At 38.3% G+C, this 19,309-nt stretch overlaps 1 protein-coding gene across 3 annotated transcripts in view; it reads left to right on the plus strand.

Annotated features, from left to right (window-relative positions):
- Positions 1-19,309, plus strand: part of MNAT1 (MNAT1 component of CDK activating kinase) — a 211,721-nt gene that overhangs the window by 44,511 nt on the left and 147,901 nt on the right. For all 3 annotated transcript variants that reach the window (XM_061429062.1, XM_061429064.1, XM_061429063.1), the window contains exons 2-3: positions 12,561-12,713; positions 15,741-15,814. In XM_061429062.1, the coding sequence (XP_061285046.1) occupies positions 12,561-12,713; positions 15,741-15,814 (227 nt within the window). The remainder of the gene's footprint in view (positions 1-12,560; positions 12,714-15,740; positions 15,815-19,309) is intronic.

The following is a 19,309-nucleotide window of genomic DNA, read 5'->3' on the forward strand; positions in this document are numbered from 1 at the left end:
TGTGACCTCATGGACTGTAGATTACCAGGCTTCTCCATCCATGGGATTCTCCAGGCAAGAATACTAGAATGGGTTGCCATTTCCTTCTCCAGGGGATCTTCCCAACCCAGGGATCAAATTCAGGTCTCCCGCATTGCAGTCAGACGCTTTATTGTCTGAGCCACCAGGGAAGCTCATAATGGGCTCATACATGCAACTAAGATGCTGGATTGGAGGTGATACTCTAAAAGGGTGGGCACCAATCCTCCAGGATGCTTTCTGTACCATAAATATTTATATGGGTATGACCATTATTTTGAGAATCCCTAATAGGTAAAATGGGCTTATCTGGTGGCTCAGTGGTAAAGAGTCCACCTGCCAATGTAGGGGACATGGGTTCAATTCCTAGGTTGGGAAAATGCCTGGAGAAGGAAATGGCAGCCCACTCCAGTATTCTTGCCTGGGATATTCCATGGACAGAGGAACCTGGCTGGCTACGCCCATGGGGTTACAAAGAGTCAGAAAGGACTTAGCGACTAAAAAATAGTAGGTAAAATATGTCTATCCTAGAACCAAGGGATGGAAGTGGGAGTGGCTTCACTCAGTGGTATACCCAGTCATTACTTGGGGAATTTGTGTTTTGCATCCATGTAACTTTGGGCTTTGTGGACTTAGAGATCGTTGTTTCTGGAGCTGAAAATGTCCCATAGGGAACACTGTAAGAACTCGGTTAAACTTTAAGCCTTGGCTTGTTAGGAGCTGGGCCACACAGCAGGAGATGAATGATGGGTGAACGAGCGAAGCTTCATCTATATTTACAGCTGCTCCCCATCACTCAGATTACCGCCTGAGCTCCCCTTCCTGTCAGATCACTTGCAGCATTAGATTATTATATTAATAGTGTGAACCCTCCTGTGAGCTGTGCACGTGAGGAATCTAGGTTGCATACTCCTTATGAGAATCTAATGCCTGATGATCTGATTCTACAATGTGGTGAGTTGTATAATTATTTCATTATATATCACAATGTAACAGAAATAAAGATTAATAATAGAAATAAAGTATACAGTGTAATATAAAGATAAATAATAGAAATAAAGTACACAATAAATATAATGCTCTTGAATCATTTTAAAACCATTCCCCTCTCCCCTCGGTCCATGGAAAATTGTCTTCCATGAAGCTGGTCCCTGGTGCCATAAAGGTTGGGGACCACTGCTCTAAAGGACCCTCTCTTCCTCTGTATACCTGTATATATTTTTGTGCATACATTTATGTGTTTGTATGTATATATATTTAAAAATATGTGCTTTTAAAAGCATTGAACCAGTTTTTTCAAATGCTGAAAATATATATTTTTTGGGCAAAATTGCTGTAAACTCTTAGAGTTTATAGTATATATTAAATTATACATAGTTATATAAACTTTTGAAGAGATCCTGGGGAATCTGTGTCTTCTTATGCCTTGTATTGCTAATTCCATTTGTCATAGGACCTTCTATGCTGCTGCTGCTGCTGCTGCTGCTGCTTCTGTTGCTAAGTCGCTTCAGTTGTGTCTGACTCTGTGCGACCCCATAGACGGCAGCCCACCAGGCTCCCCCGTCCCTGGGATTCTCCAGGCAAGAACACTGGAGTGGGTTGCCATTTCCTTCTCCAATGCATGAAAGTGAAAAGTGAAAGTGAAGTCGCTCAGTTGTGTCCGACTCTTTTCGATCCCATGGACTGCAGCCTACCAGGCTCCTCTGCCCATGGGATTTTCCAGGCAAGAGTACTGGAGTAGGGTGCCATTGCCTTCTCCAGAACCTTCTATATTACATCCCTAAATATAATACTATAGGCTATAATGTTCTTTTTTCCCCCCTTTGTTATGTGTGTGGTGTGTGGGATCTTAGTTCCCTGACTAGAAATCAAACCTGGGTCCTTGGCAGTGTAAGCATGGAGTCCTAACCACTGGACCATCAGGGAATTCTCATGGTTACAATATTCTTGGTGGAATTAAAGTATTAAGGAAAAGTCTGTACTATAGATAAAGTTTGTAATCATAAGTGATATGGAAAACTTAATGGAGAAGGAAACACTACTCCAGTATTCTTGCTTGGGAAATCCCACGGACAGAGGAGCTTGGCAGGCTTCATGGGTCACAGAGTTGGACATGACTTAAGTGACTGAACACCAACAATAATGTAGAATTTAAACTGATAAAACATCAGTTATATTGAGAGAAAACACATTTATTTCTCTTTGGAAAATAATTAACAATTTGTGTAACACTCCAAGATATTTAGAATTATCAAACTGGGAAAAACCTTAGATATAAAACAGAATTTGACTTCCTCAGAGTTCATATTGTGAGAGACAGAGCTTGGATGGCAACCTAAGTCTTATGATGCCAAAGTGGAGTTTAATTATATCATTATGTCTTTAGTACATCACTTAAAATAATTTTTGTGTGGTCAGTGATACTTTATCTTTTTGAAGAAGTGCATTCTAGAGTTAGAGTTGTCTTTGGTAAGAAAACTAACTTTATGTGGTAAATACGAGATTTATCATTTAAGGAAATGCATTCTAGAATAAAAAAATTTCCATGGCGTGATCTTAAGAGATATAAGTACTTTTTCACAGTGGATTCACATATGTCCTCACATTTTTGAGTAACATTTCTAGAAGAAAGTTAATTTATGGATTAGTATTGCTTTTATGGTTAAGGCAATTGAAGAGGTAGGTTTTAAAGCAATCTGGGTAACAAGTCTCAAGCCTGTCTATTATTTTATTAATTGATTTTCCTTAGTGTTTATTGGATATTTAAAATGACTAAATTTTGAATCCAGAGTTCCAAAGAATAGCGAGAGATAAGAAAGCCTTCCTCGGTGATCAGTGCAAAGAATAGAGGAAAACAATAGAATGGGAAAGATTAGAGATCTCTTCAAGAAAATTAGAGATACCAAGGGAACATTTCATGCAAAGATGGGCACAATAAAGGACAGAAACAGTATAGACCTAAAAGCAGAATATATTAAGAAGAGGTGGCAAGAATACACAGAAGAACTATACAAAAAGGATCTTCATGACCCAGGTAACTATGATGGTACCATCACTCACCTAGAGCCAGACATCCTGGGATGCGAAGTCAAGTGGGGCTTAGGAAACATCACTATGAACAAAGCTAGTGGAGGTGATGGAATCCCAGGTGAGCTCTTTCAAATCCTCAAAGATAATGCTGTGAAGTGCTGCACTCAATATGCCAGCAAATTTGGAAAACTCAGCAGTGGCCACAGGACTGGAAAAGGTCAGTTTTCATTCCAATCTCAAAGAAAGGCAATGCCAAAGAATGTTCAGACAACTGTACAATTGCACTCATCTCACACGCTAGCAAAGGAATGCTCAAAATTCTCCAAGTCAGGCTTCAACAGTACGTGAACTGTGAACTTCTAGATGTTCAAGCTGGTTTTAGAAAAGGCAGAGGAACCAGAGATCAAATTGCCAACATCCGTTCGATCATTGAAAAAGCAAGAGAGTTCCAGAAAAACATCTGTTTCTGCATTATTGATTATGCCAAAGCCTTTGACTGTGTGGATCACAATAAACTGTGGAAAATTCTGAAAGAGATGGGAATACCAGACCACCTGACCTGCCTCTTGAAAAATCTGTATGCAGGTCAGGAAGCAACAGTTAGAACTGGACATGGAACAACAGGCTGGTTTCAAATTGGGAAAGGAGTACAACAAGGCTGTATATTGTCACCCTGCTTACTTAACTATGTGCAGAGTACATCATGAGACATGCTGGCTGGATGAAGCACAAACTGGAATCAGGATTGCTTGATGAAGTATCAGTAACCTCAGATAGGCAGATGACTCCACGCTTATGGCAGAAAGTGAGAAGGAACTAAAGAGCCTCTTGAGGAAAGTGAAAGAGGAGAGTGAAAATGTTGGCTTAAAACTCAGCATTCAAAAAATGAAGATCATGGCATCTGATCCCATCACCTCATGGCAAGTAGATGGGGAAACAGTGGGAACAGTGACAGACTTTATTTTCCTGGGCTCCAAAATCACTTCAGATGGTGACTGCAGCCATGAAATTAAAAGATGCTTGCTTAATGGAAGAAAAGTTATGACGAACCTAGACAGCATATTAAGAAGCAGAGACATTACTTTGTCAACAAAGGTCTGTCTAGTCAAGGCTATGGGGCAGTAGTCACGTGTGGATGTGAGAGTTGGACTATAAAGAAAGCTGAACACAGAAGAATTGATGCTTTTGAACTGTAGTGTTGGAGAAGACTCTTGAAAGTCCCTTGGACTGCAAGGAGATCAAACCAGTGAATACTAAAGGAGATCAGTCCTGAATATTCATTGGAAGGACTGATGCTGAAGCTGAAACTCCAATACTTTGGCCACCTGATGCAAAGAGCTGATTCATTTGAAAAGACTCTGATGCTGGGAAAGCACGAAGGTGGAAGGAGAAGGGGACAATAGAGGATGAGATAGTTGGATGACATCATTGACTTGATGTACATGAGTTTGAGCAAGCTCTGGAAGTTGGTGATGGCCAGGGAAGCCTGGTGTGCTGCTGTCAATGGGGTTGCAAAGAGTTGGACATGATGGAGTGACTAAACTGAAAATGACTAAATGAAATGTTAATAGACATTGAGCAAACATTGATAATACTTTTCTTTTAAAGACAAAACCAAAATGACTTTATTGTTTTTTATACTGTTAGGAGCAATTTTAAATTTACAACAAAATCGAGAGGAAGGTACAGAGATTTCTGACATACGCATTATCAACATCACTCATCAGAATTGTCTTTTTTTTTTAAACCAAGGATGAACCTATATTGACACATCATTATCACTCAAAGTTCACAGTTTACTTAGGATTCACTCTTGGTGTTGTACATTCTGTGGGCTTGGACAAAAGTATAATGGCATATGTTCATCGTTATAATACCATAAAGTATTTTCACTGCTCTAAAATTACTGTGTCTCCTCCACCACAACCCATGTTGTTTTGATTGTCTCCATAATTGCATTTCAGCCTTTTGGCTAAGATCAAGTGTATTGTCTCCATAATTTTGCCTTTTCTAAGATGTCTTATAGGTGGAATCTATGTAGGCTTTTCTGATTGATTTCTTTCCTTTAGTAATATACATTTAAGTTTCTCTTGTGTCTTTTCATAGCTTCATAGTTCATTTGTTTTTAGTGCTGAATAATATTCTGTTGTCTGTATATTTCATAGTTTGTGTATCCATTTATCTATTGAAGGACATCTTGGTTTTGTCCCAGTTCTGGCAATTATGAACAAAGATTCTATAAACATTTGTGCAGGTGTTTGTGTGAATGTAATTTTCACCTTTTTTGATTACCTACCAGGGAGTATAATGGCTGAACTGTATGGTTAGAGCATGCTTTGTTTTGTAAGTAACCATCAAACTGTCTTCCAAAGTGACTGTACCATTTTGCATTCCCACCAGCAGTGTATGAGAGTTCCTGTTCCACCATATGTTTATCAACATTTGGTGTTGTCAGAGTATTGCGTTTTGGCTATTTTATAATAATAGGTATTAGTGTATATTTCATTGTTTTAATTTGCATTTCTTTTATGCCATGTCATGTGGAATATCTTTTCATGTATTTTTTGCAATCTGTATATAGGCATACCTTGGATATATTGTGGGTTCGGTTCCAGACCACGACAATGAAGTGAATATTGTAATAAAATGAATCACGATAATTTTTTGGTTTCCCAATATGCATATAAAAGTTATGTTTACACTGCATTGTAGTCTGTTAAGTGCATAGTAGCCATATGTCTAAAATAGTACATACCCTAATTAAAAAATACTCTATTACTAAAAAATGTTAGCTGTCATCTGATAATGCAGAGTTGCCATAAAGCTTCAATTTGTAAAAAGCACAGTACCTATAAAGTGAAATAAAGTAGAGCTCAATAAAATGAGGTATGCCTGTATCTTCTGTATCTTCTTTAGTGAGTTGTCTGTTAAGGTTTTTGGTCCACTTTTTAAGAATTTTTTTCTCCCATGTATTTTAGATAACAGTCCTTTATCAGGTGTTTTTATTTTTAGTTTTTCTCTCTTGACATCGTCTTTAGCAGAGCAGAAGTTTTAAATTAAAACAAAAATCTAGCTAATCAGTTATATCTTTCATGGATCATGCCTTTGGTGTTGTATCAATAAAGTCATCACCATACCCAAAGTCATATAGCTTTTATCCTGTGTTATACTCTAGGAGTTTTATAATTTTGCATTTTCATTTAGGCCTGTGAGTTAAGTTTGGAGTTAATTTTTTAAGGATGTAAGGCTCAATGGACATGGGTTTGGGTGGACTCCGGGAGTTGGTGATGGACAGGGAGGCCTGGCATGCTGTGGTTCACGGGGTCTCAAAGAGTCGGACATGACTGAGCGACTGAACTGAAGGTTCATGTATAGATTCATTTTTTTTTTCCAGTGGATGTCCAGTTTGTTGAAGAGACTTATTTTTGCTTCATTGTATTGTCTTTGCTCTTTTATTAGAGATCAGCTGACTCTATTTATGTGGTCTACTTCTGGGCTATTTTGTTCCATTGGTCTGTTCCTCTGTTCTTTAACCAGTACCACGCTGTCTTGATTATTGTAGTTATGAGTAAATCTTGAAGTTAGGTAGCATCTGTTTTCCAACTGTGTTCTTCTCCTTCAGTATTATTGTATCTATTCCAGCCTTTTGTTTTTTTATGTAAACTTTAGAATCAGTTTGTTGATATCCATACAGTAACTTCCTGTCAATTTGATTTGATTTGAATTGCATTGAATCTATACATTAAGATGGTAAAAACTGATAACTCAAAATATTGAGTCTTCCTTTCCATGAACTCTACCTGTGCATGAATATGGAGTATCTCTCTATGGATTTAATTTGTTTTTTGATTTTATTCATGGGACTTTTGTAGTTTTTTCATATAGATTTTGTACATATTTTGTTAGATTTATACTTAAAAGTTCAAAATTTGGGGAGCTAACATAAATGATCGGGAGTTGACTGTAGCTCAGATCATCAACTCCTTATTGCCAAATTCAGACTTAAATTGAAGAAAGTGGGGAAAACCATTAGACCATTCAGTTATAACCTAAATCAAATCCCTTATGACTATACAGTGGAAGTAAGAAATAAATTTAAGGGACTAGATCTGATAGACAGAGTGCCTGATGAACTACGGGTGGAGGTTTGTGACACTGTACAAGGGACAGGAATAAAGACCATCCCCAAGAAAAAGAAATGCAAAAAAGCAAAATGGCTGTCTGAGGAGGCCTTACAAATAGCTGTGAAAAGAAGAGAAGCGAAAAGTGAAGGAGAAAAGGAAAGATATATCCATTTGAATGCAGAGTTCCAAAGAATAGCAAGAAGAGATATGAAAGCCTTCCTCAGTGATCAGTGCAAAGAAATAGAGGAAAACAATAGATGGGAAAGACTAGAGATCTCTTCAAGAAAATTAGAGATACCAAGGAACATTTCATGCAAAGATGAGCTCAATAAAGGACAGAAATGGTATGGATCTAACAGAAATAGAAGATATTAAGAAGAGGTGGCAAGAATACACAGAGGAACTATATAAAAAAGATCTTCATGACCCAGATAATCACGATGGTGTGATCATTCACACTCACCTAGAGCCAGACATCCGGGAATGTGAAGTCAGGTGGGCCTTAGGAAGCATCACTACAAACAAAGCTAGTGGAGCTGGTGGAATTCCAGTTGAGCTATTTCAAATCCTAAAAGATGATGCTGTGAAAATACTGCACTCAATATGCCAGCAAATTTGGAAAACTCAGCAGTGGCCACAGGACTGGAAAAGGTCAGTTTTCATTCCAATCCCAAAGAAAGGCAATGCCAAAGAATGCTCAAACTACCGCACAGTTGCATTCATCTCACACGCTAGTAAAGTAACGCTCAAAATTCTCCAAGCCAGGCTTCAGTAATATGTGAACCATGAACTTCCAGATGTTCAAGGTGGATTTAGAAAAGGCAGAGGAACCAGAGATCAAATTGCCAACATCCGCTGGATCATCAAAAAAGCAAGAGAGTTCCAGAAAAACATCTATTTCTGCTTTGACTATGCCAAAGCCTTTGACTGTGTGGATCACAATAGACTGTGGAAAATTCTGAAAGAGATGGGAATACCAGACCATCTGATCTGCCCCTTGAGAAACCTGTATGCAGGTCAGGAAGCAACAGTTAGAACTGGACATGGAACAACAGACTTGTTCCAAATAGGAAAAGGAGTACATCAAGGCTGTATATTGTCACCCTGCTTATTTAACTTATATGTAGAGTGCATCGTGAGAAATGCTGGGCTGGAAGAAGCACAGGCTGGAATCAAGATTGCCAGGAGAACTATCAGTAACCTCAGATATGCAGATGACACCACCCTTATGGCAGAAAATGAAGAACTAAAGCACCTCTTGATGAAAGTGAAAGAGGAGAGTGAAAAAGTTGGCTTAAAGCTCAATATTCAGAAAAGTAAGATCATGGCATCTGGTCCCATCACTTCATGGCAAATAGATGGGCAAACACTGGGAACAGTGGCTGACTTTATTTTTCTGGGCTCTAGAATCACTGCAGATGGTGACTACAGCCATGAAATTGAAAGACGCTTACTCCTTGGAAGGAAAGTTATGACCAACCTAGACAGCATATTCAAAAGCAGAGACAATACTTGGTCAACAAAGGTCCGTCTAGTCAAGGCTATGGTTTTTCCAGTAGTCATGTATGGATGTGAGAGTTGGACTGTGAAGAAAGCTGAGTGCTGAAGAATGGATGCTTTTGAACTGTGGTGTTGGAGAAGACTCTTAAGAGTCCCTTGGACTGCAAGGAGATCCAACCAGTCCCTCCTACAGAAGATCAGTCCTGGGTGTTCATTGGAAGGACTGATATTGAAGCTGAAACTCCAATACTTTGGCTACCTGATGGGAAGAGTTGACTCCTTTGAAAAGACCCTGATGCTGGGAAAGATTGAGGGCAGGAGGAGACGGGGACGACAGAGGATGAGATGGTTGGGTGGCATCACCGACTCAATGGACATGGGTTTGGGTAGACTTAGGGAGTTAGTAGGAGAAGGCAATGGCACCCCACTCCAGTACTCTTGCCTGGAAAATCCCATGGATGGAGGAGCCTGGTAGGCTGCAGTCCATGGGGTTAAAAGAGTTGGACATGACTGAGGGACTTCACTTTCCCTTTTCACTTTCATGCATTGGAGAAAGAAATGGCAACCCACTCCAGTGTTCTTGCCTGGAGAATCCCAGGGACAAGGGAGCCTGGTGGGCTGCCATCTCTGGGGGTCGCACAGAGTCAGACACGACTGAAGTGACTTAGCAGTAGCAGTAGCATTCATAGGGTCGCAAAGAGTCAGACATGATTTAGCAACTGAAGTGGAACTGGAACATAAATGATACTGTTTTTAATTTCAGATTGCACTTGTTCTTTGTTGGGGTATATAGGAAAGCGATAGTCTTTTGTATATTGTATGCTGCAACCTTGCTATAATTATAATGGATTATTATTTCTAAGAGGTTTTTTTTTGTTGTTGATTCATTTGGATTTTCTGTATAGACAATCATGTCATCTGTATGCAAAGAGAGCTCTGTGTTTTTCTTTGCAATCTGTCTGTCCATTATTTCCTTTTCTTGTCTTACTACATCAGCATAGACTTCTAGTGTCATGTTGAAAAGGAGTAATGAGAGGATATAGTCTTGCTTTGTATTTGATTTTAGTTGAAAAATTTCTAGTTTCTCACCGTTAAGTACCATGTTAGCTATAGGTTTTTTGTATCTAGTCTTTGTCAAGATTTTTAATTGACTTGTTTGCTTTTGAAAATGTAAAGAAACAAGTTGATTGAAAATCTTGACAGAGGAATATAAGTGGTTAAATATTCTTGATAGAAAAAAGAATCTAAAAATAAGTTTTTCAGAGAGGAAAGAGGGCCGGCACCATTCTGGTTTTTAAAAAACAAAAGAAAACCATAAAAACATCTTTGGGAATGGGTAGTAACCAAGGACTTAGGCTTTTTCAGCAAATTTTCCTATGTTCTGCAGAATACAAGATTTTGTTTGAAAGAGTTCCTAGCACTCTTGGAGGCAAAAGATTGCCCACATAACTGTCTTTTGGTTGCTGTGTTGCCAGATGAAGTGAACCAGCAATTAGGAATGTTTTCTTCTTCTTTTTTTTTTCTTCTTTTTTTATAAGATTAGTTTTCATGTATATAATTTGAACATACATATTTTGTAAATGTGTAGAAAAATATCTGGCCACGTAAATGCCGAACTTGACAGTTGTATGTAACGTGTAGGAAGTAAGATGTAGAAGAGAAGGAAGTAGCACTTTGAGTTTTTTCTCTACATACTTCTATATTTGAACTTAAAAAAAATAATTATTTGTTCTTTTAACAATTAAAATCAGAAAGGGAAAAGTTGTATGGGTCATAGATTATTTAAAATATTTTTAATGCTACTGAAATCTTTATCATTTAGATTAGAATCCTTATGATGCAGATTAGAATTGGAGATGTAGAACAAACTGTGGTAACAAATAATATGTCCGTAATTACAATATGACTTTCAGAAATACTGAAGTGTTTTTATTACCTTTTTAACTGAATTATTGAATGGGTCTACTCTCCAAGACCTTGAAATACTATATGGAATATTGATTTCTGTATACTAGCTCAATGATTTTGAGTATTTCAGATAGCTCCTTGCCTATAAACATCCTTATCAGTGTAGTTATATAGTGTGCTCATTTTCTTTTCTTTTTTTTTTGAAGTAAAAAAGGGTAGCTTTATTACTTTGCCAGGCAAAGGGAGACACATGAACTCCAACCTTAAAAAGCCATGTGTCCCAACCCCAGAGGTTTTGATGAAGGGTTTCATAACAATGGTTCAGGACAAAATTAGGGTATGTATAGGGCCTGCACTCTAAAGTGTGCTGTTTCAGCTTCTCTGTTTGGATTTAATTTGCTCCAACCACAAAGATTAGGAGAAATGTACCACTCCCAATTTTCCTAATCCCAAGTGAATTTTCTGGGGTTTTGTTGATCTTGAATAATGATGACTGTGAGCTCTGTTTTCCCTTTTAGGGAGTTTTTGCCTGTATTTTTCGATGATTCTCTCCCTGCCCCCATTTTAATATAGAAACATGCCAAGGTCAATGTTAGTGTTTTACTAATAACCAACCTTAAATATTCTTATTTCTCTGTATCATGCTTTCCATTAGTGAACTACGTATTTGGAGGAAATCAGCCTTTCCCTTACTTATTAGAATTTGTCTTTTTCTTTCTGTTATATATGTATTTTTTGGTGATATAGAACAAGATAGGTCAAATTCTTGCCTTCCAGTCTAATGCTGGTTACACATAAATAAATAAATAACTTCAAATAATGCTAAGAAAGGAATGATTAGGGTTGGTGTGGCCCTTATATACTGTGTTGGGCAGTATTACAGCTAGAGGACTACATACCAGTATGTTTAAATGTTTAAAAGTTATAAATCAAGCGACATCTTCTTAGTTACAACACTGCATCCTGAGTTCCCAGGAGCCTGTATCTTTAAGGCCCACAGGCTGAAGCTGCTGCTTGCTCCTGGTCAGCTTTTCACTTGTTAATCTGATTAGTAGGATGGATCTGCTCTGGCTGGGCAGGGATGATGGGGTGGTGCCTGGACTCCTCTAAAACAATATATGAACTGACACTGTCAGTTCCCCCAGGAATCTCCTACAGAGTTAACCTTGCCAACTCCTTTCTTTTCAAACTGAAGACTTCTAAAGAAGTTCTAAGCTCTTCCCCAAATTGTACTAGCCAAGAAGAGAGAAAGAAGGGATGCAGGTATTTGGGAGATTTGGCTTGCCTGGGTAATCACTTTGGTGGATTTAGGGCAGCCAGCTTTAACTGATTAAAAATTTTATAAGTAGCCACTCTTTCTGAAATTTTCAGGGCAGAAGCTGTGGTGATTTTTTCTCCTTTGTGCACATATATGGGGTCAGTCTCAGTTCTTTATCCTCTGCCCTGAGGGGCCTCCTTCAGCCAGCACTTCTCTCCCTTTTGAGTAACTTCCACTGACTCAGTTGCTTACTGAACTTTAAAGAACTTCCTTACCAGGCTGAAAGTAGGGGAAAGGTCTTCATTTTAGTGATTATGGTATGCAGGGTTCTCTAAAGTGCAGGTCCCTGCCAGGTCTGAGGGTGATACTGGTCTGAGAGTGGACTTGATCCTAGTCTGCTCTTTTGTATGCTCTTTGACTTCTCCCTATCCTGCTATCTGAATCCTCCTAGATCCTAAATCAATTTTCCAAAATTTGTGTATTTTTTTCATTTGTAAGATTATACTGGTGAACCTTGGACCACCTATGTCTGAAGTAGGCTCTAAATGAAAATGCTTTTTTCCTAAAGGTTTTCAATAAAAATTTTAGGTAGTAATGATTAATTTTCCTGTGCCTCCTCTCCCTCAAATGAACACCAAAACTGGAAAAAGGCAAACTGTATACAGACTTATTGCCAATTTGAATACTAGCTTAAAAGTTATGTTGTATTTCTCTCCTTACAGCTGTGAAAGTTGTGTGGATTTACTCTTTGTGAGAGGAGCTGGAAACTGTCCTGAGTGTGGCACTCCACTTCGAAAGAGCAACTTCAGGGTACAGCTCTTTGAAGATCCTACTGTTGACAAGGAAGTTGAGATTCGGAAAAAAGTGCTAAAGATGTAAGTGTTAATGCTTGAATAATTCAGTTCACAAAGATTTTGACAGTTATTTCTATAATTGATGTAATTATTTACTTGTAGAAATGTGGACAGTTTGGTGAGTAAGTATAAATTGATGTATGGATTTGTTCAATGTTAAAAATTTATTAAGTTCTTTGAGAACTCAATAATATTATCTAACCTTTGTTAGAGAAGAGTAAATCTTTTTTATTGAAAAATAGTTATTTTTTATTTTTAGCTGCTCTGTGTGGCTTGCAGAATCTCAGTTCTTGACCAGGGAGTGAACCTGGGCCACAGCAGTGAAAGCCTAGAATCCTAACTACTAGGCCACCAGAGAACTCCCAAAGAGTAAACCTTCTGAATTCATGGCTTCACAATTTATTTGCTTTATTTATTCTTTAATGTACTTAGTAAATATATATTGAGAACCTACTCTGTACAAACAGTGTTATGCATATTAGGCCTTAAGTACGAAATGGCTTCCCAGGTGGTGTAGCGGTAAAGAATCTGCCTGCCAGTATAGGAGACATAAGAGACTTGGATTCCATCCCTGGGTTGGGAAGATCCCCAGGAAACTCACTCCAGTATTCTTGCCTGCAAAGTCCCAGGGACAGAGGAGCCTGGCAGGCTACAGTCATGGAGTTGCAAGGAGTCGGACATGATTGAGTGACTGAGCGTGAGTGCGTGCGCACACACACACACGTATGAAATGAGTGTAATAGCTACATACCTTGCTCTTGTAATGCTTACAGTATAGTAGCTTGGATAGCATTAAAATAGGCAAACAAAACAAATACGTGATTATAAATTGGGGAAAATGCTGTGAAGTTAGGGACTAAATATTGTTGTGAGTTAGTGATGTTAGATAAGACCCGAGGAGGTAACATCTGTTATTGAAAGCTATTAGAGAAAATTAGGGTTAGCTACAATTTGACTGTGTGGATCACAATAAACTGTGGAAAATTCTGAAAGAGATGGGAATACCAGACCACCTGACCTGCCTCTTGAGAAATCTGTATGCAGGTCAGGAAGCAACAGGTAGAACTGGACATGGAACAACAGACTGGTTCCAAACAGGAAAAGGAGTACGTCAAGGCTGTATATTGTCACCCTGCTTATTTAACTTCTATGCAGAGTACATCATGAGAAACGCTGGGCTGGAAGAAACACAAGCTGGAATCAAGATTGCCGGGAGAAATATCAATAACCTCAGATATGCAGATGACACCACCCTTATGGCAGAAAGTGAAGAGCAACTAAAAAGCCTCTTGATGAAAGTGCAGGTGGAGACTGAAAAAGTTGGCTTAAAGCTCAACATTCAGGAAATGAAGATCATGGCATCCGGTCCCATCACTTCATGGGAAATCGATGAGGAAACAGTGGAAACAGTGTCAGACTTTATATTTGGGGGCTCCAAAATCACTGCAGATGGTGACTGTAGCCATGAAATGAAAAGACGCTTACTCCTTGGAAGGAAAGTTATGTCCAACCTAGATAGCATATTGAAAAGCAGAGACATTACTTTGCCAACAAAAGTTTGTCTAGTCAAGGCTATGGTTTTTCCAGTGGTCATGTATGGATGTGAGAGTTGGACTGTGAAGAAGGCTGAGCGCCAAAGAATTGATGCTTTTGAACTGTGGTGTTGGAGAAGACTCTTGAGAGTCCCTTGGACTGCAAGGAGATCCAACCAGTCCATTCTGAAGGAGATCAGCCCTGGGATTTCTTTGGAAGGACTGATGCTAAAGCTGAAACTCCAGTACTTTGGCCACCTCACGTGAAGAGTTGACTCATTGGAAAAGTTGACTCTGATGCTGGGAGGGATTGGGGGCAGGAGGAGAAGGGGACGACAGAGGATGAGATGGCTGGATGCATCACTGACTCGATGTACATAAGTTTGAGTGAACTCTGGGAGTTGGTGATGGACAGGGAGGCCTGGCGTGCTGCGATTCATGGGGTCGCAAAGAGTCGGACACAACTGAGTTACTGAACTGAACTGAACAATTTATTTTGATACATCTCTCTGTGTGTATATGGGTACATAAATATTTCTAGTGTTCTTTTTCTCTTATTTAATTTTTTACTTTTTGTTAATAGTTTTGAATTTTATCTCTCCTTTTGCTGTAAGCCACCTTATTACTTTTTAGGTTATGGTTAGAATTAATATGTATCTAGGTGGTCTACATTTCAACTTTGTTCACCGGTTTTTTAGCAGCATCTTTCTGGGTACTTTATCAATAATCCAAGTTGCTCTTTTATTTTTTGGATTACTTCTTAGAGATAGTCTCTCTTAGATTCTTTTTGTTTTTTTGTTTATTTTAAATTTATTTATTTATAACTGGAGGATAGTTGCTTTATCATGTTGTGTTGGTTTCTGCCATATATCAACGTAAATCAGCCATAAGTAGGTTCTCTTAGATTCTTATCTTTTATCATTAAGCCCTTTGATTTTCTAATTTTTCACAGGCACATTACATTATTTATACATTTTTTCCTTTCTTTTTTGCCATGTGAGATCTTAGTTCCTCAGCCAGGGATCAGATCTGTGCCTTCTGTATTGCAAGTGCAGAGTCTTAACTCTTGGGCCACCAGAAAAGTTTCACATTGTTTATAACTTGTCTTTATCTAGCATTCTTTAGATTATAACGGTCATGAAAAATAGGAAGGTGTCCTCTTTCTGGAAATTAGTGAATCTATTTATTAGAAGTAAACGATATAAAAAACCAAATATTCCAATGATAGACCTGTTTAAGCTCATCTCCCATTTCTTCAGTGTTCTAATTTCTTTATTTTTCCCTTGTCTTAGGATTTTACATATTGTACCATTCTCTTCACTCTACTCCTTCTCTGTAGTCAAAAGAATTTAAAAGCAACATTCTTGGTCTAGTTACAAACCTGGTGTCAAGAAAACTGTTTTACACCATAAGCAGTTCTTTTTTATTTATCATGTATGAATTAGGTAAGAACAAACCAGTTAGATGATATTAAAAGCAAGTGATATGTAATATGTTCATTTTTTTCTTCTTAAAGATACAATAAAAGGGAAGAAGACTTTCCTAGTCTTAGAGAATATAATGATTTCCTGGAAGAAGTGGAAGAAATTGGTATGTATTTAATGCTTGTACTTTGGTATGCTAGCCTGTATGCTTTTATCTTTTAGATGCTTAAGAGAATATTTCATATAAAAGTCTCTGACAAATTTTGTTGTGGTAGTTGATGTTTACCTAATTACTTTCCATTGTACCTAAAAGACATACTTAAGTAATAAACATTTTGTCTTAGGAAAAATATGATGAATAGAGGTACTACTCCTTTATAGCTGGAAAGAAAGGTATATGTATATGTGTATATATTTTCTGTATGTTGATGATGTATTAGAATAAATGAGAACAATACTCAGTTTTAAAAAATAGAATTTCCATTATCTGTATCCATGGTGATTAAAGCCATAAGTTGTTTATTCACCATTTATGATTCTGTGCATGCACTAATTTGAAAATACTATGAAATAGTTGAATGTTGAAGTGACATTCTGTTATTCAGTGTTACTGTAGAATCAGAAGGTAGAGTAATCTTGGTGCTTATTCTTTCTCTTGTGATTAGTCTAAACGAAGCTTTCATCAAAAGAAAGCATTGTTTCTGTTTTTTCATTTAAAAATTTATTTATTTTTAATTGAAGGATAATTGTTTTACAGTATTGTGTTGGTTTCTGCCATACATCAACATGCATCAGCCATAAGTATACATATGTCCCTCCTGTTTCTGTTTTCTTAAATAAGATTTTAGAGATGCTACAAAGTCTGAAATTGCTAAAACATCAGTTAAACTTGCCATAATTATTCAGGGCATCAGAGGGCAAACACACTGAAACCATACTCACAGAAAACTAGTCAATCTAACCACACTAGGACCACAGCCTTGTCTAGCTCAATGAAACTAAGCCATGCCCGTGGGGCAACCCAAGACGGGTGGGTCATGGTAGAGAGATTCGACAGAATGTTGTCCATTGGAGAAGGGAATGGCAAACCACTTCAGTATTCTTGCCTTGAGAACCCCATGAACAGTATGAAAAGGTAAAATGATAGGATACTGAAAGAGAAACTCCCCAGGGCAGTAGGTCCCCAATATTCTACTGGAAATCAGTGGGGAAATAACTCCAGAAAGAATGATGGGATGGAGCCAAAGCAAAAACAATACCCAGCTGTGGATGTGAGTGGTGATAGAAGCAAGGTCCAATGCTGTAAAGAGCAATATAGCATAGGAACCTGGAATGTCAGGTCCATGAATCAAGGGAAATTGGAAGTGGTCAAACAAGAGATGGCAAGAGTGAATGTCAACATTCTAGGAATCAGCGAACTGAAATGGACTGGAGTGGGTGAATTTAACTCAGATAACCATTATATCTACTACTGCGGGCAGGAATCCCTCAGAATAAATGGAGTGGCCATCATGGTCAACAAAAGAGTCTGAAATGCAGTACTTGGATGCAATCTCAAAAATGACAGAATGATCTCTGTTCGTTTCCAAGGCAAACCATTCAATATCACAGTAATCCAAGTCTATGCCCCAACCAGTAACGCTGAAGAAGCTCAAGTTGAATGGTTCTGTGAAGACCTACAAGGCCTTTTAGAGCTAACACCCAAAAAAGATGTCCTTTTCATTATAGGGAACTGGAATGCAAAAGTAGGAAGTCAAGAAACACCTGGAGTAACAGGCAAATTTGGCCTTGGAATATGGAATGAAGCAGGGCAAAGACTAATAGAGTTTTGCCAAGAAAATGCACTGGTCATAACAAACACCCTCTTCCAACAACACAAGAGAAGACTCTACACATGGACATCACCAGATGGTCAACACTGAAATCAGATTGATTATATTCTTTGCAGCCAAAGGTGGAGAAGCTCTATACAGTCAGCAAAAACAAGACCAGGAGCTGACTGTGGCTCAGACCATGAACTCCTTATTGCCAAATTCAGACTTAAATTGAAGAAAGTAGGGAAAGCCACTAGACCATTCAGGTATGACCTAAATCAAATCCCTTATGATTATACAGTGGAAGTGAGAAATAGATTTAAGGGCCTAGATCTGATAAATAGAGTGCCTGATGAACTATGGAATGAGGTTCGTGACATTGTACAGGAGACAGGGATCAAGACCATTCCCATAGAAAAGAAATGCAAAAAAGCAAAATGGCTGTCTGGGGAGGCCTTACAAATAGCTGTGAAAAGAAAAGCGAAAAGCAAAGGAGAAAAGGAAAGATATAAACATCTGAATGCAGAGTTCCAAATAATAGCAAGAAGAGATAAGAAAGCCTTCTTCAGCGATCAATGCAAAGAAATAGAGGAAAACAACAGAATGGGAAAGACTAGGGATCTCAAGAAAATCAGAGATACCAAGGAACATTTCATGCAAAGATGGGCTTGATAAAGGACAGAAATGGTATGGACCTAACAGAAGCAGAAGATATTAAGAAGAGATGGCAAGAATACACAGAAGAACTGTACAAAAAGATCTTCACAACCCAGATAATCACAATGGTGTGATCACTGACCTAGAGCCAGACATCCTGGAATGTGAAGTGAAGTTGGCCTTAGAAAACATAACTATGAACAAAGCTAGTGCAGGTGATGGAATTCCAGTTCAGCTATTCCAAATCCTGAAAGATGATGCTATGATAGTGCTGCACTCAATATGCCAGCAAATTTGGAAAACTCAGCAGTGGCCACAGGACTGGAAAAGGTCAGTTTTCATTCCAATCCCAAAGAAAGGCAATGCCAAAGAATGCTCAAACTACTGCACAATTGCACTCATCTCACATGCTAGTAAAGTAATGCTCAAAATTCTCCAAGCCAGGCTTCAGCAATAGGTGAACCGTGAACTTCCTGATGTTCAAGCTGGTTTTAGAAAAGGCAGAGGAACCAGAGATCAAGTTGCCAACATCTGCTGGATCATGAAAAAAGCAAGAGAGTTCCAGAAAAACATCTATTTCTGCTTTATTGACTATGCCAAAGCCTTTGACTGTGTGGATCACAATAAACTGTGGAAAATTCTGAAAGAGATGGGAATACCAGAACACCTGATCTGCCTCTAGAGAAATTTATATGCAGGTCAGGAAGCAACAGTTAGAACTGGACATGGAACAACAGACTGGTTCCAAATAGGAAAAGGAGTATGTCAAGGCTATATATTGTCACCCTGTTTATTTAATTTATATGCAGAGTACATCATGAGAAACGCTGGACGGGAAGAAACACAAGCTGGAATCAAGATTGCCGGGAGAAATATCAATAACCTCAGATATGCAGATGACACCACCCTTATGGCAGAAAGTGAAGAGGAACTCAAAAGCCTCTTGATGAAAGTGAAAGAGGAGAGTGAAAAAGTTGGCTTAAAGCTCAACATTCAGAAAACGAAGATCATGGCATCCGGTCCCACCACTTCATGGGAAATAGATGGGGAAACAGTGTCAGACTTTATTTTTTTGGGCTCCAAAATCACTGCAGATGGTGACTGCAGCCATGAAATTGAAAGACGCTTACTCCTTGGAAGGAAAGTTATAACCAACCTAGACAGCATATTAAAAAGCAGAGACATTACTT

This window comes from Bos javanicus, chromosome 10 (assembly GCF_032452875.1).
Source record: "Bos javanicus breed banteng chromosome 10, ARS-OSU_banteng_1.0, whole genome shotgun sequence".
Classification (NCBI taxonomy): domain Eukaryota; kingdom Metazoa; phylum Chordata; class Mammalia; order Artiodactyla; family Bovidae; genus Bos; species Bos javanicus.